Source organism: Sinohyriopsis cumingii, chromosome 1 (genome assembly GCF_028554795.1).
Source record: "Sinohyriopsis cumingii isolate HCF-2022 chromosome 1, ASM2855479v2, whole genome shotgun sequence".
Lineage (NCBI taxonomy): Eukaryota > Metazoa > Mollusca > Bivalvia > Unionida > Unionidae > Sinohyriopsis > Sinohyriopsis cumingii.
The window spans coordinates 61,111,663-61,139,489 of NC_142961.1; the positions used below are offsets into that span (position 1 = coordinate 61,111,663).

General features: G+C 40.5%; 1 protein-coding gene across 2 annotated transcripts in view; it reads left to right on the forward strand.

The window, feature by feature from the left end:
• The first annotated feature begins 16,754 nt into the window (after positions 1–16,754).
• Positions 16,755–27,827, forward strand: part of LOC149806959 (nardilysin-like) — a 133,871-nt gene continuing 122,798 nt past the window's right edge. Inside the window, exons 1-3 of one of the 2 annotated variants that reach the window (XM_089960151.1) lie at positions 16,755–17,028; positions 21,073–21,227; positions 26,161–26,228. In XM_089960151.1, coding sequence (XP_089816277.1) covers positions 16,883–17,028; positions 21,073–21,227; positions 26,161–26,228 — 369 coding nt within the window. In that variant the 5' untranslated portion in view covers positions 16,755–16,882. The remainder of the gene's footprint in view (positions 17,029–21,072; positions 21,228–26,160; positions 26,229–27,827) is intronic. The other variant, XM_089960152.1, reaches the window with a different exon arrangement.

Sequence of the window (27,827 nt, forward strand, 5' to 3'; positions counted from 1 at the left end):
CAACGTACTTTGACTTCTTTGACACGTCGTTTGCCCACTTTACGGGTTCTGCGTTCGAGAATGCTTTCGATGTCGTACACGTCGTCTTCTTTTTTGGTCACACGTTGTAACTCGGGCAAATAAAACGTTCCTTTGAGTACTTCTCCGTTCATGTCTTCCAATTTATAGACGGCAGGATGACGGCCATGCACTCGTCCAGTGACGCGAAACAATTCGGTCGTCCAGTTAGGTAAGTAACCTTTGTCGAAAGTGCGTTTGGTTTTGCCAATGCGCACCCAATCTCCTACGGTCAACTCTCCACTTTTCTCGGGGACAGCCCTCGTCGGGGACGTACCAAACAGGCGCTCGAACACCAGCACTTCGTTGTCGGGAGTCACGTCTTGCGGGGCACGTCCGATGCTTCGATGGTAAGATTGGTTGTACGCTTGCACCAGGTGCGGTAAGATGTCGATGTACTTCAGAGTGTGGTGATGCGTAAAATATTTCCACATGCGTTCTTTCAAAGTGCGTTGAAAACGTTCCACGATGCTGGCTTTGGTTTCGGGATTCTCGGTGGTAAAAAAATGAATGTCACGTTTCTTTAATTCTTTTTGGAAAGCTTGGTTCAGAAATTCGGTGCCTTTGTCCGTTTGCCATCGAAGAGGGCGACGACCGCTTTGTTTCAACACCCGTTGCAGGGCTCGCACTAACTCGCTGCTCGATTTGGAAGTCAAAGGCACGACCCAGGCAAATTTGGAAAAGACGTCGATGACACAAAACAAATATTTGTAGCCGCGATTGTAGCTGGCCAAATGAGAGACATCGGCTAAATCGGCTTGCCATTGATGATCGATGCCTTCCACTCGGGTGCGACTTCTGGCAAACTTGCGTCGAATGGGTTTGTGTAAAGTGTAGGTAGCTTGTTCTTGTAACCATCGTTGCACTTGAGGTAAACGGAGACTTTTCAGTCGAGTTTTGGCAGCACGATACAATTTTTGAACTCCTGCGTAACCTGCAGGATGGGAGGGATCGTAGTAAATGCTGGCTAAGACTTTTTCCATTTTTTGTGTTGGTTGGTGTGTTAATAAGTCACCCACTCTTCGGTGATGCTACTTTGGGTGGGTCGAAAGGGTGGTTTGGAAACGGATTTACGTGTCCGATGGGCTACGGGAGTAGAAGTCGAAGGTAGTGGTGGTGGTGGTGGAGGTGGCAATGGAATGGCTTTGGTTTTCTTTTCTTTTTTCGCTTCTGGTTTCCCTTCTTTCTTTTTCACTTCTGTCGAAGGAGGTGTGGACATCATCTTTTTAACCCAAGCTTTCATTTCTTCTCGTTGGGGTGTGGGGGACGGGGTCAACAAGGATGCTGCAATCTTACTAGAAATGGAAGCTGCTGACGGTGTTTGAAACACTTCGCGCGTCTCTTCTTCCTCAGGTCGTTGTGGGGTAGCATCTCTGGTGACGGTTGGGGATGACAGTAGTGGTGGTGGTGGTGGTAATGATGATGATGGTGCTGGACTTTTCATCAAGGTCTTAAAATCTTTCAGAGTGGGTAAAGCTGTTTCGTCTAAAGCTTTCTGGTGAAAGAGTTGCAGTCGTTGCAAGAGTTGACCGTACTTTTGCGATTTTTCTGTTTCGGACAAATCTTGGCGATCCATCAAGGACTGCAATTCGTGTTGTAACTGGGACATCTCGCTCAAATTGGGATTGGGAGGTAAATGCGGGGTGCGTTGTTCTTGCCACCGATGGTATTCCATCCATCGTTTGTAAGGCACTAAAGCTAGTTTTCGTCCTTCCATGGGGTTGTCAGCGGTCGATTCTGAGATCTTGGGACTTCCGAGGGCCTTTTTATCTTGCTCCCACCAGTCCTCCCAACATGGTTCCCAAGACTCCTTTCAGTATGGGGCCTAACAAGAGAGGTAAAATGCCTCCACGTTGGACCAACATCTTCTTTTTTTCACGAATGGGAATTTTCTTTTGAACCATTTTCCGAAGAACGTGACGATGTTTGCCTAAGCATTGTTTCTGGTGTTTGGACAAAGGGATAGTGCCTTTCAAGACGTTCAAACAACATTCGCACACGGTATCGATGACCTCTTTGGAGGCCGTTTGAATGAGTTTTTTTCGTAGGGGTGGAGAAGCTTTGGACAGGACAGATAACATGTCCCCATGTTTGGCTAAACGTGGTGTCAGTCCTTTCCTTTTCTTTCCTTGGGGTTTTCTGGAGGGTGACATCTTTGAGTCTTCAGGAGCACCAAAAAACACTGATATCCTACTCGGTCACAGGCCTTTTTTATACTGGAACGCGTCGCCATTGATTGTCTTTACGGCGTATCAGTTTGAGGACAGGCATGACACGTCGTGCAGGGGTACGTAACGGACTAAATCGAGCCAGTTCTTGCTTGGACAAATCCAGTAAACTTTGTAACATGCCCGATCTTTCATGGACTTTGATTTTGGGAGAAGGTACTTTGTGAGCAGCAGCCACTGCCGCTAAATGGGAAGGTCCTGCCACTGGGGAAGTTCTTTTGGGGGTCATCAACGGAGAAGTTCTTGGTGTGATCAACGTCTCCAAGTACTCTTCAGTTCCTGGTGACATCAACGGAGAAGTGGACAAACGTGAGGCTGTCGGAGACGCTGTGGCAGGTCGTGGTTTGCGAGTGTAAGGCTGCGTCCTGGCTGCAGTGCCTCTCTTGCGACTAGTTTTCTTCTGTGGACTTTTCTTTTTCTGAGGACTTTTGCTCTGTTTCTTTTTCTGGGGGCTTCTTTTCTTTTTTCGGGGTGGTGTCTGGTAAGAGGAGGGTCCCGCCACTGGAGAAGTTCTTCTCTTTGGGGACCTGGTCTTTTTCTTCCTTGGACTTCGTTGAACTTTTGTCTTAGGGATAACTTTGGGGGCATTAGGATCCCATCTTAAGAGTGAGCGAATGATGACCCCTCCTAGAGTACCGCTCCCTCCAGGTTTCAAAATGATTTGTTTTTTGGTTTGAGTGTCGATGCGGGGATCGGCCAGTTGGACCAAAGCGACTTTGTTTCGATCGAAAAAGCGTTGGGTTTGATGAGGAATCTGAATGATTCCTTGGAGTAATTGACGTGCCGTCACCGTGAACCATCGTAAGACTTCTTTGAGGCTAGCTTCTAAGACACGAGCTCGTGTTTGTGGATCTTTTTCTCGACTGATGCCATACAAGGCACGAATCAATTTGACGGGAAGATGCGACTGAAGGGACGTCATGTTCGCACTGAGTGTGAGACAGACGAAAAAGGGTCTGAGGTTTTTATAGATTTTTTTCATGGGGAGTGAAATGAAGTCGAGGACGGAGACGTGTACAGGACAGGCCCTCCGTCTTGGCACCAGTGGTGAAACAAGTGGGTACGAAATCGCAAATCCTCGGGAGTGGTAGGTTTCAAATCGACGAGTAAATAGGCGTGTGGCATTTGAGTGGCATCGTCGTACGCCTGAGTCAGCCAAGGCGTTCCTAACTGTTTGGCTAAGACTTGCACTTGCGATTTATCTCGAGGGCTTTTAAACAAGACCACGTAATGCGCATTGAGACTGATGGTGCGATGGGTTTTACTTTGTTGAAACAAATTTTGGGTGATGTAAACGACACTGGCATTACGGTGATGCCCTTTGCGCGTGAACCACAATTTAATTTCTTCTTCGTCTTCTCCTAACATGTCGTCGAAAATGACCAAATGGGTTAGACGGGAGTCAGAGACGATGCCGTCGTCTTCTTTAGGAATGCCTTCCACAAACACGATGGAATCGCCTTGACTTTCTCGCAAAAGGCTGTACGCCGATTGCCACTCTTTGTAACACCACACGATCCGTTGAGGGGGCCGATCGATCAAATGATGTTTATACTCGATCAAACGTTTGACGAATTCGGTTTTGCCCGAACCGCTAGGTCCAGCAATGAGCATGTTAAAGGGATGGCGAAGATACAAAGCCTCCCAACTGGCACGATCTAAGTGTTCGTCGATGACTTTGACAGTAGAGGAAGAGGGAGCAGAGACAGCAGAGGTAGCCATGGTGTGAGAAATGTCACTTGTGACACGAAAAACAAACAAGACAAGAGTTTATATACTTTTTCAGAACACGTTTATTGAATGTTTCAAATATGAACACGAAAGACAAAAATACATACAACCCAAATAGTGATGTACAGGAATATAAAACACAGCAAAGCGATCAAAGTGGAATATAAACAAGTGTCTGTACAACATGTTTTGGGTAACCAAGATGTCCTAGGGACAGTGTGTAATGTTCTTACAGTCTCTACATGAGGTATTGTCACACAAGTGTCCTCCCGGAATGACCTTTCAGGAATGTCCATGACAGTCCTGTCCTGAAGCGAGTGGTTGTTCTCGGTGACGGGTTCTTCTGGCACCGTCACTAACACAGGTTGAAAAGTAACTTTTTTCCTTGAACAACTCTTGTGCATACTGGGCCACTTCTTGGGTCCAAACCTCAAAACCCCCCTTTTTCCAGTCACGAACATCTGTCCAGTGAGGATGTAAGTCACAAGCTACACACACATCGTCATACACGTCTTGGGTAGCTAAAAGTTGACGAATCTTTTTTTCCTGTTGAGGTCGAGAAGTATCCAGATGAAACCGCAAGGCTTTGAGTAAAAGGAGTTTTTCGTGACCATTTAAGGCCATGGAGGTGGTAAGTACTGATCGTAAAGAGTCCACAAGGAATCGGCTGGTAAACGAAATCCCAGAAAACAAGTCACTAAGACACACACCACTTGTCGTCCCAAATTGAATGGATACAGTTCTTGTAATAATCGATGGTAATGATCCACGGTTTGAATATGGTCATTGAGTTCCTTCCACGGAATCTGTTGGATTACATACGACATAAGTCGTGGCATAGCTGCCTGTTTTTATAGTCTCTTTGTTTCGAAAAGAATACACGTACTTTCTAGCCAGTGATGTTCGTTTTCCAGTGGGTAATGTAAATCTTGCATACTGTAACCGAAACGTCAGAGTTCGATTAGAAGTTTCCTCTTCCGCTAAGTAGATTCCACGTAAAATATGTTGGTAATCCTTTACCTCGTCTTCCTCAATGGGTTGCTCTAGGTGAATCTCGAAGTAACCAAAATGATCAACACGTGAATCATCGGGGGCCTGGAAGTATTGAACAAGGTCTGACCACTGAAACAATTTCTGACGAATCAGTTCTCTTATACCCTTCAGGTACCAGTGGTTAAAGATCTGGTGACGTAACGGATGCAATTGTTCTTTACGTTTCACTTGTATTTTGACCAGCTCTCGGTAAATGCGTTCTCTCAACTCCACAGGCAAAGCACGAATGTTCTCTTGTAAAGTATCCATGAATAGGTCATACTAAATCCTCTTTGGTCTGACACAAGAAATGTACTCTTTGCACAAACATGGTTTCACTTCAGTGTCGAATTTAAATCGTTGAGTCACTAATCTACACATTACAATTCGTTCAGAAGTTTCCTCTTTCACTAAGTTGACATTGTGTTCAAGATGTTGGTAATTCGTTAACTCTTCCTCTGGAATTCGATGCAGTACGTTTACAATGATGTAACTACAATCGTCCATACCAAACCAATCCTTTTGAAAACTAGAGGATCGTTGATCAATGTCTGTCCGATGGAACACTTTCAATTGAATCAATCCTTGTATAGCTTTCAGGTACCAGTGGTTCAAACACCGGTGACGTAACGGATGCAATTGTTCTTTACGTTTCACTTGTATTTTGACCAGTTCTCGATAAATGCGTTCTCTCAACTCCACAGGCAAAGCACAAATGTTCTCTTGTAAAGTATCCATGAACAGATTATTATGGTAAGAAGTTACTTCAATGTCTCGGTCCCACTAAGGGTAAGTAATGACAATTCGGTGACCATCGAGCATGTTCTACGTAGGCCGAATCTTGCGGTTCCCAGTGGTGAAGTGACACACCGCAACTGAAGCACTTGACTTTATCTCCTTCGCCCAAGTAGAAAAATCCGGCTCTGGCTAATTCTTCGGGGGTCGGTCCTCCCAGATACTTAGGCCATTTTCCTTTGAACGATTGAAGACGATTTTCAAAGTCGCAGTATTCCGACAAACGCACAGGGAACGAATATTCGTCTTTCACAGGTTCGTTTCGATGAGGGTTGAGTGACATGGGTAGGAGTTTGCTCAGGGCTGGATGACATCCGTAGGGGGGTAGACGTGAAGGTGAACATTCCCCTTTAAAACGAAACCCAGTAAAATGTCCAAGAGGACGAGCGGCATCACTTTCGCATCCCACAGGTTTGACACGCACAGCATCACTTTCCATGATAGGGGTAGGGGCACTAAAGTTCCCATGATGCTTTACGGCATCGCTCAGGTCACAAGGTACAGCATCGTACCCATCGCAAGGCTCACAATCGCATTCCACTTCCGAAGCCTCACACTTGAATTGTGCCCTTCTAAACAACTTGTTCTGTGTTTCTCTGAAAGTATTCATCTTGTTCGCTCGGTCTTGGTAGTCACAATGAACTATCGATTTTGCCTAGGGTTCCTTTTTATATACAGACCAATACCGACGTGACCGTACGGTAAGGTGAAATGATCGGGAAGTCGAACTCGCTTCTGGTATACAATTTGATAGATTTTTTCCAAGGGTCGACTGACGATGTGGTGAGTGGGTAAACGTACAATCTTGTTCGGTTGATAGGTGGTCACTTTAAAGTTTCCATCCTCTCCCGATTGCAAGGCTTCTTTCAATACCCCAAAGTTGACCACTCGACTGGTACGATAATTCAGAGTCAGTCCTTTCACTTTGCACGTCGTGTGCACTTCTCCTTGTTTGTCACGGTATTCGTAGCCGTAATTTTTGGGACCGCCACTGACGAAACTTAAAATCTTGTCGTCGGGATGCTCGTCTGTCCAGGCTCCTAAACGGTCTCCTTCGATGTTAGGGTGATGTTGAATCGGGTGATGGATGTAAATGCAACTGTCCGTGTCAAAGTACAGGACGCGTTCCCCTAACAGTTCTAAAGCCTCGTACAATTTTAAGCGAGCATGGGCTGTCACGTAAGCCGCAATGATGACATTTCCAAAAGGGTCGTCTTGTACAAAGTCCAGATCTTCTTCGTAATTGACCAAGATCAAATTCTCTCGAACGATGTCCACGTGTTTCATGTATTTGGTTTTGTCGTGAATCATCTGGAAGTAGCGGGAAGGTTCTGTCAAATATTCCGTCTTGGGTAAACACGGTCGTTGTGCCATTTTACCCCACAAGCAATTTAACATCACTTTGGCAAACGATCGCCTGCCTTCGTTTTTCTCGATGTGGTCTAAAGTGATGCCTTCTTGTTCGTAGTATTTCTCTTTGAATTGTATTTGGTCTTCGGGAGTGTGACACCAGGAAGGATAGCCGCTGGCTTCTTGCTTCAGTTTCAAAAAGGCATCCACGTAGTCGGCGAAAATGCCTTTCTGAGTAGGGTCACCCTTGCGGTATTGTTGTGTCTTGGGAAAGTGGCAAATTTCGTACACTTCTAACAGTTGGTATCCCATGTCCAGAGCTTTGAACAATTCTACGCTGACCCACGTTCCCGTCAAGGCCCGTTCTTCCTGGCTGTGCTGACAAGGTTGGTCTTGGTTGCACGATTCGGCACAAGTACGGCACAAGGGAAACATCAGTTTGCCTTGACAATGGTGAGGTAAGACGGGATGGTAGAGGTTCGTGGGAGGCAAAACTTTGCACTTGATCAAGCCTTCGTATTGTCGAATGTTTTTCAGGTCGATGTGTTCCGTCAGCAATTGCGGATGCCCTACAGGAAAGCGACAATATTTGCACACGTAGGGATACAGCGAACACACGTCCAAGTATTTGATTTCTTCTCCTTTCTCTTCGTCGGCTTGGTACAGCAAACAGGTGGCATTGGTCCTTCCTCCGTACAAACTATCCCTCGGGTTCAGCGGGTCCACGAACTGGTAACTTTCCACGAGGCGTTTAAACTCGGGATCGGTTTTCATACGGTGATCGTACTCGTGTTCCCACATTTCCACCACTTGGTATCCTTCCTGTTCTAACTTTAGGCGTCGCTGACAAGTGTCCTGGTACAAGTCTTCCATGGTTCGTTGCAAAAACTGATTTTTAGTACCACGGTCAGGGTAACAAACAGGACATCCGTGAAATAAGCAACCGTTAAACTCGTACACGATCTTGGGGTTTTCTAAGTCCCAGCCATCGACCGAATACGTTCCGATGGTCTTTTCGCCCCCTCCGTTGCGGGCATGCTGAATCCACTTGTCTTCCTTGTCGCACAAGTAATGTAACCAACGTAGGGCTTTGACCGAGTATTGACGCTTGACAAAGTGGGTCGTTTGAGGGCTGATGACAGCCACGGTGTTTTCAGGCATGAATCGTTGTCGATACACTAGGGAACACGCTTTGGCAATGGTGCAAGCTTCTTTCAAAGGATCCACCCCTCCGTGTTCCATGAACAGTTCTCGAAATTTTCCACAGCAACGCCGTAAAATGTCCACGTCGGAACGACAATACTTTAGCATTTCTTCCTGAAAGTCGAAAGGGTCTGAGACGTGAATCTGGTACCAAGCGTAGAAAGCTTCTCGTTGTTCGGTACGCATGTTGTCGGGGTCGTAATAGTGAGCCTCAGGCAAATGGGGTAGAACGGCGTGTTGATTGGCTTCCGTATTGAAAAAGTGTGGAAAGTACCCTTTAGCCATTTCTGTCATTCCAAACGTTTTAGGCATTCGACTCAAAGGCATGGTCAAATAGCTCATCGAATCTTTAAACTGTACTTGTCCCACTTGCATGAAAATGATTTTGGCTCCGTTCAAAGTCACTTTAGGACGCTCGGTGCCTTGTTCCGTACAGTGCCTCAAAAGAAACTGTCCATCGTATCCGGAGAAATTGTGAGCCATCACCGTGGCATGACGATGACAATCTCCGTAACGTTCGATGTCCTCTTGGCTCCACGTCTTGTCGATGGGGTCTAAGACCCATCGAGCGAAATCGGCTAGCGTGTTCGGCCCCCGAAAGATTTTTTCACGTCCTCCAGGAATCTTGCTGCAGTGAGGGCAATGACTAAAGATAGGTTCTTGAATGCACTTCTCGCACGCTCGATGAGCCACGCAGAAATTAGGAATGTGAATGCCAGTCTCTTGCATGCATTCGAAATCGAAAAAGATGAAATTGCCTTTCTTCTTGTGACCGTCCTCTTTCTCTGGTGGGGGTTGGTATTTTTGCACGTAACATTCGTGTTCCAAGTCCACGATGTGGTGACAAATGTGACATTTTTTCTTTCCTGAACATACGTGTGCCTTGGTATTATTGGTACGTATGCCTTGTCCACACGCGGGGCACAATCTCAGCAGTTGACAAGCGCATTTCTTCTGTGAACCTTGCGTCTTCAAATGTTGTTGGTAACAGGTAGGGCTGACAAACGTGCGCAGACAAGTTGAACAAGGCACTGGTTCTTCGCTCAGACAGGGTGGAGAGGCCAAACATCCTGTGCATTTCCATCCACAATGCTTGTGTTGCTCTCGATTGTTATAACCATAGTCACATTTTTCACAGTAATAACTGTATCCCAGGAATCCAGTGATAGTGGTAATCGTATCGAAATGGTCATCGTGATGATAGACATGAATGTATTTTCCGTCCTTAAAATCTTGCCCTCGAAACAATAGAGGTCCGCGCACTTCTTGAGGGTGCACTTTCAAGGTGTATCGTGGAGCTAGGACATCTTGCAATTTTTGCATCTCAGGAATGCCGCAGGGTGTGTCTTTGGACAGTCCGGCTTGTTGTAACAGGAGTTCTGCTTCATTTCGTTGTTTGGCTCGGTCGGAACGTTGAATAGTGTCCCAGGTTCTTTTCCATTCTACCGTGTCGTTCTTGTTGGCATAGGTTCGTCCCACCACGATGGCACGGGCTAAGCACATCTGGTCATGAGGGTTGTCAATTCGGACGAGACTTGTTTTGGTGTTGCGAAGGTCGTCCACCAATAACATCTTTTTGCGTCCTGTCCCTTGAGGAGGAGAGACGTGGGTCATGTCCAGTGTGGCTTTACCATCGGTGATGTCAAACTGGTCATTAGATTGTTGTACGTGTTGAATCTTGTCCATGACTTTGGAAGCAGTCAATTCTGCAGGGGTGCTAAACTCGATCCAAACAGGGGATTTCAAACCGTCGTGTTGTATGGAAAGTCTCAAGCGATCGTCTTCTTTGGGTTGACATTGTCGCTTGAGTGAGGTGAGCAAAGAATCCCACACCTCGGTGATGAACACTTCTGCTTTCTCTAACGGCACTTCAGCCTTGAAATCTTTAAACTTCACCGTGTATTTGTAAGCCGTGGTTCTAAATTTTCTAGAGGAGCGCTTTTCCGTCTCTCGAATGGAATAGTACTTTTCAGGGTTAACTAAGGGTGGTGAACTTGGTTTAGAGGTTTCGGATTCTGGTTCACTCATGTCCTCTTCAAAATCACTGGCATGAATTTGTGCCAAGATTTCAGCCCTGGTACGAGGCGATAGATCACGTTTCTGCCTCTTACTTTCTTCTTCTTTCTTCTCGAATGAATGGGATCGTTTCATCTTGAAAGCAAAAAGTCAAATGACTCAAGTTCAAACACCATAAACTACTTTATAGTCATAGCAGACCAGCGTATATAAAAGGGTGTGTGTCTTGTCCTTTCACTATTCATTTCACTCTCAAGCCGAGCACAACGATGGAAGAGACTAACCAGATGGAACGTTTCGTCAGAGCTTTGCGAGGGGTCATTAGAAAATTCTCTTCAGACCAGCCGACGGACTACTCTCCTTCCTTTAGAGATAAAAGTCAAGATACTTGCTATATCTGTCAGAAGAAAGGGCATTGGTCTTCAGAGTGTCCAGACCGTCAAAAAAGAACAAAAACAGGGACTAAAAAAGACAAAAGTCAAGATACCTGTTATTATTGTCAAGAAAAAGGACATTGGTCTCCAGATTGCCCAAAAAAGAAACAAGAGGAGTCAGAAGAAAAGAGGAATTCTTCAGAAGAAGAGAGGGATTCTTCGGAGGAAGAGAGGGATTCTTCTGAGGAAGAAAGAAGACAGGTGAAGAAAAAGAAACAGGAGAAAAAAAGAAGAAGGGAAGAAAGCGAGGAGGAAGAAGAGGAAAAGAGTGTGACGGTGAAGAAATTCAAAAAACAGAGAGACTAAACAAGGAGAAAAGAAGAAATCAATGAACTTTTAATTAAAGTGTTGAGTTGTGAATTGTGAATTGGATTGTAAAAAATGGAGAAAAGAATAAATGAATGATATAAGGTAAGAGTCTTTGAGTTTTGATTTTAAAATAAGAAGCTACACTCACGCACTCATACACAGACACGTACTATAAGGGTAAAATGGGTGAGTTTTTTTTGAGTTATTGGCAAATTGAAATTGTATTTCTTTTCGAGAAATGTGGGTGGCCCTGAAAAGGGCCTTTTTTCTTCATGGTGAAAGGGTGAGTTTAAGCAATCAACTTTAACTGCCTTATGCCTTTGCCACGGCCAAGGCCTACTTCTGGACTGCGTAATGTTGATGATGATTGGGTTGAAATCACTAAGGGTGGTACGGTAGGCTTAGTCACAGGGTTGACGTGTTTAGCTCGGGAAGGTCGTATTCTCTTCGGTCGTGATAAAGAAGTCTGATACATTTGTTTCAGACTTCTTAACTCTGCTAAAATGTCCAACAGTACCGTGACCGTTTGATTTTCACCCTCTTGTTTCTTTGCTGCTACTTCTTCTTGCTGTTGCTGTTGTTGTTTTTTTCTTACCTCTTCTTCTTGTTGCTGTAGGAGAAAAGCCTGTTCCGCTTCCTTTTGTCGTTGTATAAATTTCTCCAATTCTTCTTTCTGTCTCTGTCTAAAATTTTCCACTTGCGGTAATGAAGAAGGTAACGAAGGTTCCGGAACAAATTCTTGCGAGGAGAGAAAATCCACAAAATCCCAATTCACCTCTTCTGAAAGTAAGTCCGAGTTCCCTTGGGCAGTCTCCCCTGCTGGTGCACCCCAATGGATCGTTTTCTGAGTTTCCGTCATGTTGAATCACTGTCGCATAGATTGACTGCACACAAGCGCTAGCGAATCTATATAGACTACGTGACGTCACAGACTGCTCTCTTCGGATTGGATGTGGGCTGACTGAATTCTGTAACGCGTGTTAGGATTGGTGAATGAACTCAATCCGTTTCAATCCTTCCTGTCCCTATAAATAAGCGCCGTTCACTGCATTGATTCACCTATTCTCGGAGCCTCAACATGTGGACAGACGTTGAATCTTCAACCCTTGTGTCAACAATGATGTTCAGGACGGACATGCTCATGTATGTCCGATCCAAGTGGACCGTTGTCCACAGGACCAACAGCAGCCTGTGGATAAGAAGAGTCTATATAGAGAGACAAGGTTGCCTCAAGAGGACTCTGATGTATGGCCCTGCTGTAAGACGAAGTTTGAGGAAAAGAAGATGTCGCAAATGCCCTTTATGTTAAGGGCATATTAACATAAACCAAAGGCCCTTTTCAGGGCCAGCCATATTTCTCGAAAAGAGATAGTCTTTGAATTGCCTACCCCTTTTTTAAAAAAAATTTTAAAAAAAAAAAATCCCATGTTAAATTCCCCTTGTCCGTAGAGTGACCCACGATTTATCGCCATGTTAAATTCCCCTTGTCCGTAAAGTGGCCCACGATTTATTCCCATGTTAATTCCCCTTGTCCGTAGATTTGCCCACGATTTTTCTCCATGTTAATTTTCCATTGTCCGTAGATTTGCCCAAGGGGTTTTGTAATGCTAATTCCCATTGTCCGTAGGGTGCCCCCTTTCACTACTTACGATTGCCAATTTGTGATTCGAGCTCGTAACGATCAACATAGAATGAAACAGTTCGAACAAAAAGTAAAACACTTCTTAATTTGCCTGACAGACTCTTCGTTGGTTAACAACCCCAAAGACCCTTGATATGGTACCGAAAGTCAGAGATTCAACTCATTATTTAGCGCAAAACAATCTATATTAAAGATTTGTGTATGCATATGTCTATATAAAATACCTACCTTAATCATATCCCCATTTATATGATAATACATCTGTGTGTACGAAAGTTTAATGAATGTATGCCACTCATATCCCTTTCACTATGTAGTAAATATGGTGCTTTAGTTGAGTTATCATCGCTATACCCATAAAACTTTAAAAGGGCTATTCTATTTCCATTAATTGTAATATCTAACATAATAAATCTCACTTGACACTTCTCTATGGATCACAAATTAAAAGGTATTTATAAAGAATATTGAGGTTTCAGCACTACTACTAGTATAGTGGCTAAATATTCAATTGTATCCCCATTCAGCAGCCCGATATTTTTCATCGGACTTAATATAATGAATTTCTTGCATGCATACAATAAATACATTCTCATGTTTTCCCCATTGGAACATGTCCCTTCGTTTGTGCACTAACCCTTGCAGGCCTCTAACATTCATTGATAAAATTTGTATGTTATTATTCATAAATCAGCAGAAATTGTACACGTACATATCCATGTGCAGCAATATATAAAGCAGGCGTCACCTCGAATTTATCATATGCATGGACTCACACTCACACTCACACAAGATGCATACATTCATCATAGAACCATCGATGGTATTACAGTGCATGCTGTAGACTGGGCAGTTGATTATTAAAACAATAAGCAATGGACAACAAGTGAAACGAATCCACCTGAGATAATTAATAAGCGCTTCCAGCCGACCTTTCCTGAGCAAAATAATTTACGCCCCAATAAACACAGAAAATACAAGTGTGCATTGCAAGTGGACACAAAAAAAAAAAAAAAATGAAAGAGGAAAAAAATGGAAAAAAAGTACATATGAATGAGTGTATACATAGACCTGGATTTGGTTCGAGGGAGAAGGAATGAACCGTCAGATGGCATTGGAAAGTTGACTGCGGATGTGTAATTCTGAAAAAGATTATTAAATGATTAAGCAAAGGTATATATGTACAGATGAATGAAATTTGATTCATGAATTGGTGAACGAACTGACTAAGAAGATGGTATGATACAGTGAATGAGGAATAATGGATCTATGGATTAATGACAGAGGTGATGAAAAAAGAATGAATTAATTAATTAACTAACGAATTAACTAGGAGAGAATCATTCCCACGAAACAAGCAAAAACAATAAAATATCAATTTAATAAAATGTTATGCAGCGAAATATGACTTCCACATTAGTAGTATATGGGGGCTGTTTAGGGTCTATGGAGATCTCAGTCAAAAAGGTCGTGGGGCTGTTTAGTGTCTATGAGAAATTTAAGAGGTGCCATTCCCATGTTAAATTCCCATTGTCCCTATACATGCCCACCCATGTTAAATTCCCATAGACCTCATAGTGCCGTGATACCTTTTTGACTGGGACTTCCATTGACCCTATACAACTCCAATGTTTTGCCCCATGTTAAATTTCCCATAGACCCTAAAAAAGCCCTACGACCTTTTTGAATGAGATTTCCATATACCCTAAATAGCCACAATATACTATGCACATACCTGTTTGGCCAATTTTATAAGCACATAACATCGTAAGCGACACTTAAATTATAATTTTCACATCAATTTCATCAAAAGTGTCAAATCTACCCTTTTTCTGATTTGGTTACACCATTACACAAACCCATTAAAGTACCATGCACTTTCAATTTCAGACTATTTGGTTAATTTATTGATTAGTTCATTGTTCATCCTAGTCAAGTCTTCCACCATTCTAATTCCTTTATTTTCATTGGAAATCCTTCCGTTTACTGATAATTGGAATTTACCAATCCAAACTCCAAAATTTGACGATAACTGGCCGTGGCTATCCCTGTCGACCGGAAATCCTTTGCACCACCACCATGTCCCTGTTATCAAATTCCAATAAATCAATCCTATCCATCAACTTTCCTGTCCTCTTATTTACTACCCTTTCGTATTATACAGCAATCTCCCATCTCAGATCTTCCTTCACACTCTCCAACAATTCCCTCACAAAAGTCGAGATAATTTCTCTACGGTCGTCTTTTATTTTTAAACCAGGTCAGCAGTTGCAGATGTGAGATAAGCTTTCAAAATTCTCCCTCTGAGGCTTTCCCTTATTTCCTCTTAAGTCCAGATGAATTGCACTCAAACCCGCATCACTCCATGAGGGAACTGCTATGTGATTTGGTTTAGTTTTGTTTCTTGCCTTGGTATTTTTCCAGTCATACTTCTAGGCAATTTTGTTTGGACAAGGTTTTTCTCACTACTCATCTGTGACACAGACATTTATTATTCCCTGTTGCTCAAAATTACAGTTATTACTCGCTAGTACTCACTGTGTGCCGAAAAATTCGTACTAATACAGGTAACTAAATAACATTGCTAATGAAGGTAGCTGACATGCACTGTAAGAAGCAGGTAATTACGCTGCAACGAGTAAAATAAACAAGGAGGGGAATGTCTCAAAACTGTACCACTAAACATCTATCTATACTTCATCATCCAAGAATTCAAAGAGTGTTTTATACTCTGTCTTCCTTGAATATTCATATATCATCATGACAATTACGCACCATTTCACTGCAAGAATTACCACTTTTAACTGCCAAATTATACAGAGGCACCTCGCTAGCTTCCACTATTTGCCGCCATTACTGTGATATCCTTCATTTAAAAACGTTGTATTTAATTGTTTAGCTATTATGTTAATAGCGTCATATATAAAATGATTAGAACGCGGAATCATTCATTCTTAAAGTTATTATTGGTTTTGAAAGAGTATCGAGAGGATAGATTAATTTATTTGATAATATCTTTCGTTGGAATTGCAGAGAATTTATTGAAAGACATTTTGATATATTAATGGATATACTGATTTAGTGTGAAACATTGAAAGACTATCTTGGTATAATAATTGTATGGAATTAGTACGAAAAATTCAAGGCCGTTATAGATTGATAGCTCAATTGGATTTAACGTAAATTCATTTAATGGACATTTGGATTTAAAACATAGTGATTGGTGCATGAGGACATTACATTTACCATTTGGAATACCTTTGAACGTATTCGGATTATTTAGAACTGTTTGAATTTATAGAACCTTTGAATTATAGAAATTTTCACCATTCTATAAGTTATTTTTTATTTGTTAAATCCTTCCGCTTTCTATTTCAGGCAAATAAATAAATATTTTAAATTATACAAAACTTGTTGGTTTTAGTCTTGTTTGTTAAGTAGTCTAAGCCACTAGAGATGATAACAATAGTAATAAAAAAGTAGGTAAACCCCAACAAACGAAACTATGTGTTGGATAGTAGATAACTAAATACTGATCACTATATTCGTCGCTATTTGGGTCAAGATTGTCATCCCCCATTGTTGAATTTCAGTATGGATCTATAGCGCGATTCCCATGTTAAATTCCAGTTTGTGCCTCAAGTGCCATTTCCAGTTAAAATTCCTGTTTGGGGCTTCAAACTGTTGACTCTGCATTAGGATTCATGTTTAGGCTTACACCGCCAGACTATACTACTCATGCCGCTTATTTTATCAATTGATTCATTTTAATTGGCAGTGTTTAGTTTTCTGATTTCAGATATGTGCACAAGTATTTTACTGTGATTTTCATATCCCAATGAATCATTAAAAAAAACTCATGTTACCAAAATGATGTCGGTAACTTACAGTATCCGTATTTCTATACGGTGTACTGCTCTGTTCCGAAATTTCGATTGACCGACGCTGATAGTTTTCACCGTGGAGATTATTGGCATATTCGCAGAACAGACAGAACACATGTGACAGATCCACTGTTTCTCACATTGGTTTTCGCTTGACTTGATTTTGAATAAGTTTGTATTCTGAAATGTTTTTCAGTTTAGATGTTATGTTGTAGAGTTTTAATAAGTCAAACCAAACGAATTGTAAACCGTCTGATTACAATGTCTAGCCGTCAAATGTCAATGACAAGTGCGCCCGGTGCCTATCCAGCGATCGTGAAATCACTGAATGACAAACGAGAATATAGGTACCTTTTCCAGCCTCTTGAACGGATGTTTAACTCAGTCCTTACAGATAGACATTGCTAATTGTCATATCAAATACTAATATACATATTGTTGAAAATTCTCCAATCGTTGGTGGGTGAGGTGGGTGTTTTCGAGGATTGCCAAAGAGCATACTGTGATATTTTTTACTTATGTAAATTAGCAATGGGCTCAGCCACTGCAGTCTTCAAATGCACCACAATAGCGGTTGGGAGCAACATAAGTAAACCAGGCGATGATGGTTTATACCTGACCTCTTTGATTTTTAATTGCCTTTATTTAAACTGCCCAGAGGATAGTTTTACATAGCCCCAGTCATGACTACTTATAGTCCTTCAGGTAAGACCGTGACGCTGATATTTACGTTTTGGGCATCAGGGTCTTACTGCCTAATTAACAGTGCTGTGTAGTGTGTTTTGATGTCAACTAACATCGTAACAAAAGTCAAATTTTCAGGAATATTTCACAAAGCTGGCAACTAAAATAACGGTGCTTTTCTACAAAGTAAAGTCATAATGTTTTAGTCAGACATTACTTACTCTGATGTCTTTTCTCTAATAAATTCAAATTCTCACAAAAGAAATTGGCCTGTTATAAAGTTTCGTTGGCCTACATTTCAGTTGACTGGAAAGCGATGAAGGTCGGGAATGCCGAAATTGGGTTAAGTTGAAATATTATTCTTTAACGAAATGAATACAAATATCTTATTCCTATTGGAACTGTAAAGTAATGTTTCGTTTCGTTCAGGAAACATATCCGCCACATGAATCTACTTACACTCTTCGGCATACCTCGACTACTGTCGCATTGCAACAAATTCAAATGTATGTCAGTGGAACATGAAAATGCGTCCATTTGCTAGTGTCATATTTTCATTCCGCCAGGATTTAGACAGCACAGTATGTTAACCCTTTACCTCATAGAGCATAGTTACAAAGGGCAGCGTGCTATTAATAAAAGACCTGTTACCTATTTGACTCCATATGCATAGGCCTTCCTACTGTTAAGCAGTGTAGTGTATGTTGCGTTTAACAGCAGTTTTAAGCATTTTACATTTTTGGTATACATCTATTACATGTGGAAAAATTTAAGAGTAAAGTCCGATTGTTATAGCTGTGTAATTATTTTTCACGGAAGAATTTTTTATGTGCTTTAAAATCTTGAGAGAACTCATTCACCGTCAAGTCAGTGAGACTGCATGACCAATCGTAGCTGCTATTTTTCATACTCGAAATTTACAAGTTTTTTGTCCGCGTCTACATCACTAAGTCATCTGAATTTTATAATTTATAAAATCTAATTGATGTCTATGTCAATATCAGAGCCTTTACCTAAGTTATTGAAGCTTTCATAGTTATGATTCTAATTGTGAAAACTTAGTAAGTACTGAATGAAATCCGCGACCTTCATTTTGGTTGTTGTTGTTCTAGGGTTTAACGCCATTTTTCAGCACAAGATAGGCTATACATGGCAGCCAATATAACTGGTGGAGGAAGAACCCTGGAAAACCCAGGGAAGAACCACCGACCCACGAGAAGCTACTGGCAGGCTTTCCCACATACCCATGCTAGCCGAGCCTTGGACTCGAACCCACGCAGACAGAGGCAAGATGGCAGTGATCCAGAATGGTGAGTGCTTTAGACCACTCGGCTACTCGGGGGCCCCTACCTACATTTTGGAGAGTGGAGATTACGACCCAGTTACTTTAAATAGCAGATATCAACCAGAGCATAAACAGTGGCCACGTGATCTGACGTAATTGTCATTCCCAGAAATGAATGTAGTATTTAATAGGGGGTTTTCCCCAAAGGTGGCACTACGAAAACCGGCTTAAAATGGTTGATGTTTACAGCAGACATCAAAAGGTGCTTCCATGTGAATGGAGTAGAAATGTCAAAAGGTGCTTTAATGCGAATGGAATACAGGTATCCAAAGGCGCTTGCTTGAGGTAAAGGGTTAATTTCACATAAATTAGTGGAAGAGTGTCGATATATGTTGCCAAATGTGTGAGATATTCCGGAAACTTTGACTACTTGTTCCGATGTCATTGACATTGGAACATGCTATACAAGGCTGTTATTTGGATAGTAAGACATAGCACTTAAACAAACCAACATGTCTTACATTGTAGGACTAGACTACTTATAGCTTTTCATGCTACATGTAATGGGCATATACTGAAATATGTTTTTTGTTCTATTTTCGAAGATTACTAAAAGCTGTATTTTTTCTAAACTTGACAGTGTCATGGTTTGGGGATAGTCCTACATGTAAGACCTCGATGCTGATATTTATGTTGTAGGTGTCAAAGTCTTACAACTTAACTAACAGCGCTGAGTAGCGTGTTTTGACGTCGACCAACATTGTTACGAAAGTCAAATTTTCAGGAATATTTCACACAATTGACAACTAAAATAACAACGCTTTTCTACAAAGTAAAGTCTTAACTGTTTTAGTCAGACTTTACTTACTAAGATGTCTTTTCTATAATAAATTCAAATTCTCACGAAAGAAATGGACCTGTTTTCAAGTTTTATTGGCCTACATTTCAGTTGGCTGGGAAGCAATGAAAGCCAGGAATGCAGAAATCGGGTTAAGTTGAAATATTATTTTTTAACGAAATGAATAAAAAATATATTTAACCTATTGGAACTGTAAGCAACGGTTCGTTTCGTTCAAGAAATATATCCCCAACATGAACCTATTTCCACTTCGGCATACCTAGACTACCATCACATTGCAACAAATTCAAATGTATGCCAGTGGAATGTGAAAATGTGTCCATTTGCTAGTATCATATTTTCATTCCACTAGGATAAAGACAGCACAGTAAGTATATTAATTACACATAAATTAGTGGAAGAGTGTAAATATAGGCTGCCAAGTGTGTGAGATGTTCCTGAAACTTTGATTACTCATTCTGATGTCCACAACATCGGAACATGCTATACAAGGCCATTATTTCGATAGTAAGACATAGCACTAAAAGAAAAGCAACATGTGCTATGTCTTACATTGTAGGACTAGGTTTGGGGAGTAAAAATTATGTTTTTCACATGACACGCCTTGTTATGGCAGATCAACATCTTGAAAATAAATTTCCACATTTCATCAGCACAATCAAAGCTTTCTCAGGTAAAATAGATTTTTTTTGACAAGCCCAACTGGCTCTTCACTTAGAATACAGGAGGGGACCAATCTGTATGCTGGGATATCAGATTTTTTAAGCACTGCTTTATCCCCATTGGAGGTCTGCCACCACCTGCTTACTTTGGCAACTCACCCTCCAACTTTAAATCTAATGGAAGGCTGCGTGTTCTTTCTTTGAATGTATTTGTGGGTGTAAACACTTTGGATGCAGTGATCAAGAATGTTGCAATACTTCTTTTACACCAATACAACTATACATCTAACCATTTTGTATGGTATTTTGTTTACTTTTTATTCGTGGCAGCATAAAAATTTGGATTAGATCCTACTCCAATGGGTAGGGCTACACATATAAGATCATAAAGTAGGTAAATACATTGTATCAACAAAAACATTGGGGAAACGCAACTTGGCTATAGGTAATGACTTGTATCAGTCCATAGTTTTTAAAATACACGCCAAGGACATGTATCATATAAAAAACAACAAATATAGCTGTTTGTTGCCTTTTTCTCCCCATGTAACAACTGTTTAATATTTGATTAGTGAATCAAGGGGAATTTAAGATGTAGGCTGAGAGGTATTGATTTTGACAACTGATCTCTTGGTTCACACATAAAACTACCACTGCATTACTTGATAATAGCCTACAAAAGAAATCCAACAATGATACTTGGGGCTAAGCTAATTTTATTGTCTGGCAGGCATGTGCAAGTACAATTATTAACTAGAAATTTCAAGTATAATATGCCTGGCATTATGTTAGAAATTTTATGAATATGTTCACTTGGGGCTAGTATAAGAATTTGTTTGATATTTTTAGCCATGAATCCTGAACCCTGGAATGAGACTGGTAAAACCCTTACTCATTGCAGATTAATCAACCTTAATAATGGACTGAGGGCAATTCTTGTGTCAGATTTGACTGGAACTGCAGACGAGAATCTGGCAATCCAGGACTGCACAGTTGAGTCGGAGTCAGATGAGGCTGATAGCGACTGCTCTGAGGAATCAGATCATTCCGGTACAGGTATAAGCTTTATTTAGTGTCTAGGGCAAACAAAATTGAAAAATTGAACTTGCCTTTGGGTGATTTTGAACTTGCTCCCAAAATATGACAACAAATTATCACACCTAAAGTAAAACAAATGTGGTAAAATAAAATATAAGCTGTTTAGAGGAAATTGCTTTATATTTATTTTACAGATATAGAACTTTTTTTTATATATAAGCAGGGGTCTTGTTACCAGGTGAAGTAGGTGACTTAGTTGCCTAAAAAATATAAACTTTGCCCTCTTCTTTTGAGAAAGTGAAAACGACTTTGCCTGTGATTTTTGTTTGAGGTACACTGACTGACCATACTTTCTGAGATGCCCCTTCACCATATCTAGGTTAGTTCTAGTGTTGTGTTGCAGCGAAATGTATTCATCAAGCCATCAGTAGCTAGGCATAGTTTCAACTGTTCTGTTTATTTGGAAGGATGCTTGTTCTTTGCTTTATAGTTGTAAGAAAAGTATAATATACTTTTATACGTCAATACTAGTTCCACATTGGTTGTGACTATTTTTTACGCACAGCAAATGAAAGTTGCATCATCTGTCAGAATGAACAAAAATATGCATTCTTCTTTCCATCTAAATAATTTCCACTGAAATAAACACTATGTGATAAAAAGAATCTCCAATGGGTAATGAGCTAATATTAAATTTATGAAACTCATTGAAAAATGTCCAGCTCAATATTAAGGCATTACTCATTTGAGATCATCTATGTACTCAAAGTATTTTTTGTTTAGACACAAGTACATGGCTAGTGACATTAAAAAAAATCACAAGGCCAGACTAAAATTCCACAAACCCATTTTCTAATTTCCATATGTCCAAAATTGCCTTATTTTTTTCTTTCAAGTATTCGTCAAACAATATTGCAATTGCTGCACTTCAAATATGAAAAGACAAAAACAAAGTCATTTTAAATTGACCTGTGTGTTTGTTTAGCTCTCAAAATATTTAACGTAAACAGTGTTTCCCTTTACGCACACTTGTGCGTCAGGGACACATGCTTTAGAAAATTGACGTACACATTCTGTTGCCGTGCGTTTTTTTTTTACGTAAGGGATTCGCATAATGCAATCAGGATTTATTCAATATCCAATGCGTTGAACGAAGGGTGGCATCGTGTATACTTCGAGCATAGGCATTGACTGGTTCCCTGCTTTGTTTACTCCATGTGTTGGGCTCCTCTATTCGTATAGTGGAGTGGAATGCAGGGAACATATGAAATAAGGAACCAGATTAGCATAGGCAATGTTATGACAGAGTAGCTTCCCCTAATCTAGCGAGCTCCTACGACGCGATTTCCATTGAGCTCAGCAAGATGTCATCTTGATGTTTAACCTCAATACTTGTTGCACGAGGAAGTAATCTCCAGGTTAAAACGTCGTGCACTAAAAATCATTAGCGAAGAAGGTGTTGTTGTTGTTGTTGTTGTAGGGTTTAACGCCATTTTTCAGCACACGATAGGCTATACATGGCGGCCAGTATTAATGGTGGAGGAAGAACCCGGGAAACCCAGGAAAGAACCACCGACCCATGAGAAGCTACTAGCAAGCATTCTCACATACCCACATTAGCCGAATCCGAGACTCGAACCCACGCAGACAGAGGTGAGATGGCAGTGATCCATAACGGAAAGCGCTTTAGACCACTCGGCCACTCGGGGCCCCCGTGAAGAAAGTGAAAGAAACAGAACACAAAATAGTAAATGTGTATCTAACTTTGATCAAAAAATGGAGAAAATAATTCCCTTGACTGAAATACGGCACATCCATTAGGATTACTGGTGTGACTTATGAAAGCGTGATTGCGAAGACTACATAACTGAATAATCCTTTCGTGACAGGGTTTAAGAATTTTAACAAATCTGTCCTCGTTCGCCACAATATATATGGAGAACATATTATAATCTAAGACATTCTTTCACAACAAAGAAATCAGTAAACTTGCCGAGACAAATGCGTTTATTTGGATTACACAGTCAAGGGGTCATTGCAGATTTTGTTGGTTTTTAACTTTGCTGCAATAAAAGAAAGACCTTAAAGTTCAAGTGTAACTTATTAGAAACAAGATTAATCATTAGCATCCTTGATTTTTGGATAAATTTGTTCTAGGACGAAGTACAATGAAACTGATGATAGTACACATTTTATGACATTCGGTTAAAACGATTTATTAGCCTTTTTGTATTGGCTTGTATGTAATATGTTGGTGTATAATATTGCTTCAAAAAGATTATAAGGAGACTGTTAAAAGTACGATTTTAAAAGAAAAATGAACTAATAAAATTATTCTTTGAATGGACAATGCATTTGTTTGTTAAATTTAACTGTGCATGTTGGTTTAAAGGTATGTTTAGAGAGAGAGAGTATGTTGTGCAAGTTGCAATATCCTATTTCAAGCTGAAAAAGTACAAGTTGGATGAAAATTTGTCAGTATATTTTTGATCCCCACATTTTTTATTTGACCCCCAGTTCTGACACCAAGGTTTTTTTTTTTACCCTCAGTTTTACACCCCTGGGGGATACACTGACATAAAGCAATGTTTTCTCTAGATCCTGAGGTCAGCCATTGTCTGATTGCTCTATCAGTGTCCTTTCTTGCTCATTCGATCAACAGGGTTTATGTTCATTAGCATCTGAAGTGTGTCTTGCTTTATACAGCTTCTCTTTACACTTTTGCTGTTGCTCATAGGTGCCACTTAATACCAATTAATATGTTTAAAAAGTGTTGCGTTACTTTACTGTAAGTGTGAACAAGGGGCAGTTCATTATTATTCATTAAACTTTAACTTGGAATATCTTGAACAACACAAGAGCAGTTGAACAAGACCATAAATAGTCAAAATACTTATTCAAGTGTTTCTGCAAAAGTCATTTTTAGGTGGTCTTTCCATTTTATATCACCTCCACCAGAGGACAGCCAATTAAGACTCAAGAAAGCCACCATGGACCAATATCAGTCCCTTTATTACTTACAATACCTTAAAAAAATCCCACATTTGACCTTAACTCTCCAGATTACATTAATAACATATTCAGGCATCAGTTGCAACAACTTCTGGAACAGTTCAGGTAACCACTAGACTGGTTCTGGCTTTTTTCTGAATGCACATAAATATTGAAAAAGGTATTTTTTCCTACCTCTGGTATAATCACATGGATGTTAAAGACATGTGAGCACTAAATATAGATCACCTAGGCAATCTTTTCCTGATTCATAAGTCCCCTGCTGAGTTCTTTACACCAAGTTTACAACTTTCGATAGAGGTATGATAAGCATATGATCTTCATAAGCGTAATGGGCATACATGGGTATTAATAATAATAATTTACATGCCATTTGAAATCTTGAAATTAAATTTCAGTACTTCATCAGTATGATTAAAGTTTTCTTAAATATAAAAAATTTGGACAAGTCCAATGGGCACCTCAGAATAAAGGAGGGGTCTGATCTGAAGTTAGAGGGGCATTGGGCTATTGGATTTTTTGAGCACTGCAGAATATATTCAATGAAATCAGAGCCATATATCCCTGTATAAAGATGGTTCAAAGATGGAGAGAATTGGAGCTGCCATTGCAACACCTTATGGCACCATCTCAAGTCATTTACTGGATAAAGCCTGAGTTGCTATTAGAGATGTTACAGACATTCTTGAAACTTTGAACATGTTGAAACCTCTATAAAAACAAGTTATATCTTTTGCAATTTACTTTCTATCATGAAAGTCTTGCAGCATCTTAAATATGACATGTTAACGTATCCGAGGTCACAAAACATCATGTTTTTAGATATGTACACATTTTACCAGTATATTTTTTTAATGTGCATTTTACAGAATTTGTTACATTGTTTTTGTGTTTATATTTTATTGTGTACTTCATGTTTACAGTTTTTTTTGAAGTTTTATCTTCTTGGGATTTTGTTGGCATCATGTGTGTGTGTGATTTGGATTTTTAACGTAGCTTTAACAATTTTTCAGTCATATCTCTATGATGTCTGCAGTGTGGCAGTTTATTGTGATGTCTAGCACTTGGGCATCATGCCACTGACATCTAGCATGATGTCCTGCCAAGTTACATTATCCTGACACCAGGCCGACCATTCCTAACACTAACCTCTTCATGCTGAGCGCCAAGCGAGGCAGGTGTTAGTACCATTTTTGTAAGTCTTTGGTATGACTCGGCCGGGGATAGAACCCACGACCTCTCAGATCTGAGGCGGACACTCTAACCACTAGGCCACCGGAGCAGTGTTGGTATCATTTACATGTAGCTACTATAGTGCTGGGGTGTCGTAAAGTGATGCTACAAACAAACAAACTGATAAAGCAAGCAACATCTCCAAGATGTGAGTTTCACAAGTTAAAGCAGTCTCAGCTTTATACAGTGGCATATATTCCTTTGGTAATTTCATTTTGGATGCAGTCCAGTTGGTCTTGAGCCCTATAATTGGAGTTCAAATAATGGTATTCAGCATTTAAATTCTTAAACCATTCTAAGTGATTTTGTTCCATTACATAAGATGAATTAAATAGTATATTTTTGGTGATGCATTCTGTTGTAAGAGACAATATTTATGTCATGAAATAATGTGGATGTTAGATCTGCATCATGTGAGTAGACAAAGTTTGTATGAAGACTTACCACCAATTGCAGTACATGTACCTGATGAACAGAACATTTTACAAACAAAAGAAAAAGCAAACACTAGAACTGTACTGCAACTATAATACTTTAAAGGGTTCTCTGAGATGCTAGTTTGCATATGTTTAAGTTTTGTATTTGTAATAAATAATTCTTGTACCAGTTGCTTGATATGAATCCACAAGTCATATTTTAGCATAAGCTACTACATAGGCAGATATTTGACCCTATTTAAGAAAACTATGTATTTTATTTTTTGTAGAAGATGAAAAATTTGGCAAGGACATCAACAATCGTGCTCTAAATTCTGCTAGAGAAGGAGAGAAAAAGGTAATTGGGAGTTACAGCATGCTAGTTACTGCCTCTCACTTTTATTGGGCTTGAGCTGAAATGGGATGTGTGGTATGCTGCCTTTTTTGTTGGGCTTGAGCTGAAATGGGATGTGTGGTATGCTGCCTTTTTTGTTGGGCTTGAGCTGAAATGGGATGTGTGGTATGCTGCCATTTTTTTGTTTGGCTTGAGCTGAAATGGGATGTGTGGTATGCTGTCTTTTTTGTTGGGCTTGAGCTGAAATGGGTTGTTTAGTATACTGCCTTTTTTGTTGGGCTCGAGCTGAAATGGGATGTGTGATATGCTACCTTTTTTTGTTGGGCTTGAGCTGAAATGGGATGTGTGGTATGCTGCCATTTTTTTGTTTGGCTTGAGCTGAAATGGGATGTGTGGTATGCTGCCTTTTTTGTTTGGCTTGAGCTGAACTGGCATGTGTGGTATGCTGCCTTTTTGTTGGGCTTGAGCTGAAATGGGATGTGTGGTATGCTGCCTTTTTTGTTGGGCTTGAGCTGAACTGGCATGTGTGGTATGCTGCCTTTTTTGTTGGACTTGAGCTGAAATGGGATGTGTGGTATGCTGCCTTTTTTGTTGGGCTTGAGCTGAACTGGCATGTGTGGTATGCTGCCTTTTTTGTTGGGCTTGAGCTGAACTGGCATGTGTGGTATGCTGCCTTTTTTGTTGGGCTTGAGCTGAAATGGGATGTGTGTTATGTTGCCTTTTTTGTTGGGCTTGAGCTGAAATGGGATGTATGGTATGCTGCCTTTTTTGTTGGGCTTGAGCTGAAATGGGATGTGTGGTATGCTGCCTTTTTTGTTGGGCTTGAGCTGAAATGAGATGTATGGTATGCTGCCTTTTTTGTTGGGCTTGAGTTGAAATGGAAAGTGTGATATGCCATCTTATTTTGCTGGGCTTGAGTTGAAATGGTATGTGTGATACACCAACGTTTTTGTTGGGCTTGATTTGAAATGGACTGTGATATGCCATCTTATTTTGTTCAGCTTGATTTGAAATGGAACTTGTCATATTTCTTCTTATTTTGTTCAGCTTTTGTAATGGGTTTTGTGATATGCCATCTCATTTTCTTGGGCTTGATTTGAAATCTGATATGTGATATTCCGTCTAATTTTGCTGGGCTTAATTGAAATGGACTTTGTAATATGCCATCTTATGTATATATTTTGCAGAGTTTTGCAAGGAAAGTCCTTAAAATTCACCACCATATTAATCACAAAATGGATATTTTCATGTATCGCTGATGATGATCTTGGTTACCATAGTATTTGAGTAATGAAGCTTAGTGAATGGATGCATCAGTTTGAATATTGTTCAGTATGAATATAACATCAGAGTACTTGGTAGAGAGAATAATACCCTGAGGTTGAAAATAAGAGAAGCTATTGAAATCATGTAGGGGGAGCCAGTGTTGATCTGTGATTCATGATTGGAACTTCTGCCATTGTACAGAAGGATTTTGTTCCCAGGTGAACATGTAGTTGATCATGTGACTCCAGTCCAAAAGTCATTCTTCTGATGAAGGGCTCGAATTTAACTTTTTGTACATGCAAGTGGAGGAAATATGATTTGGAAAATCATATTTTT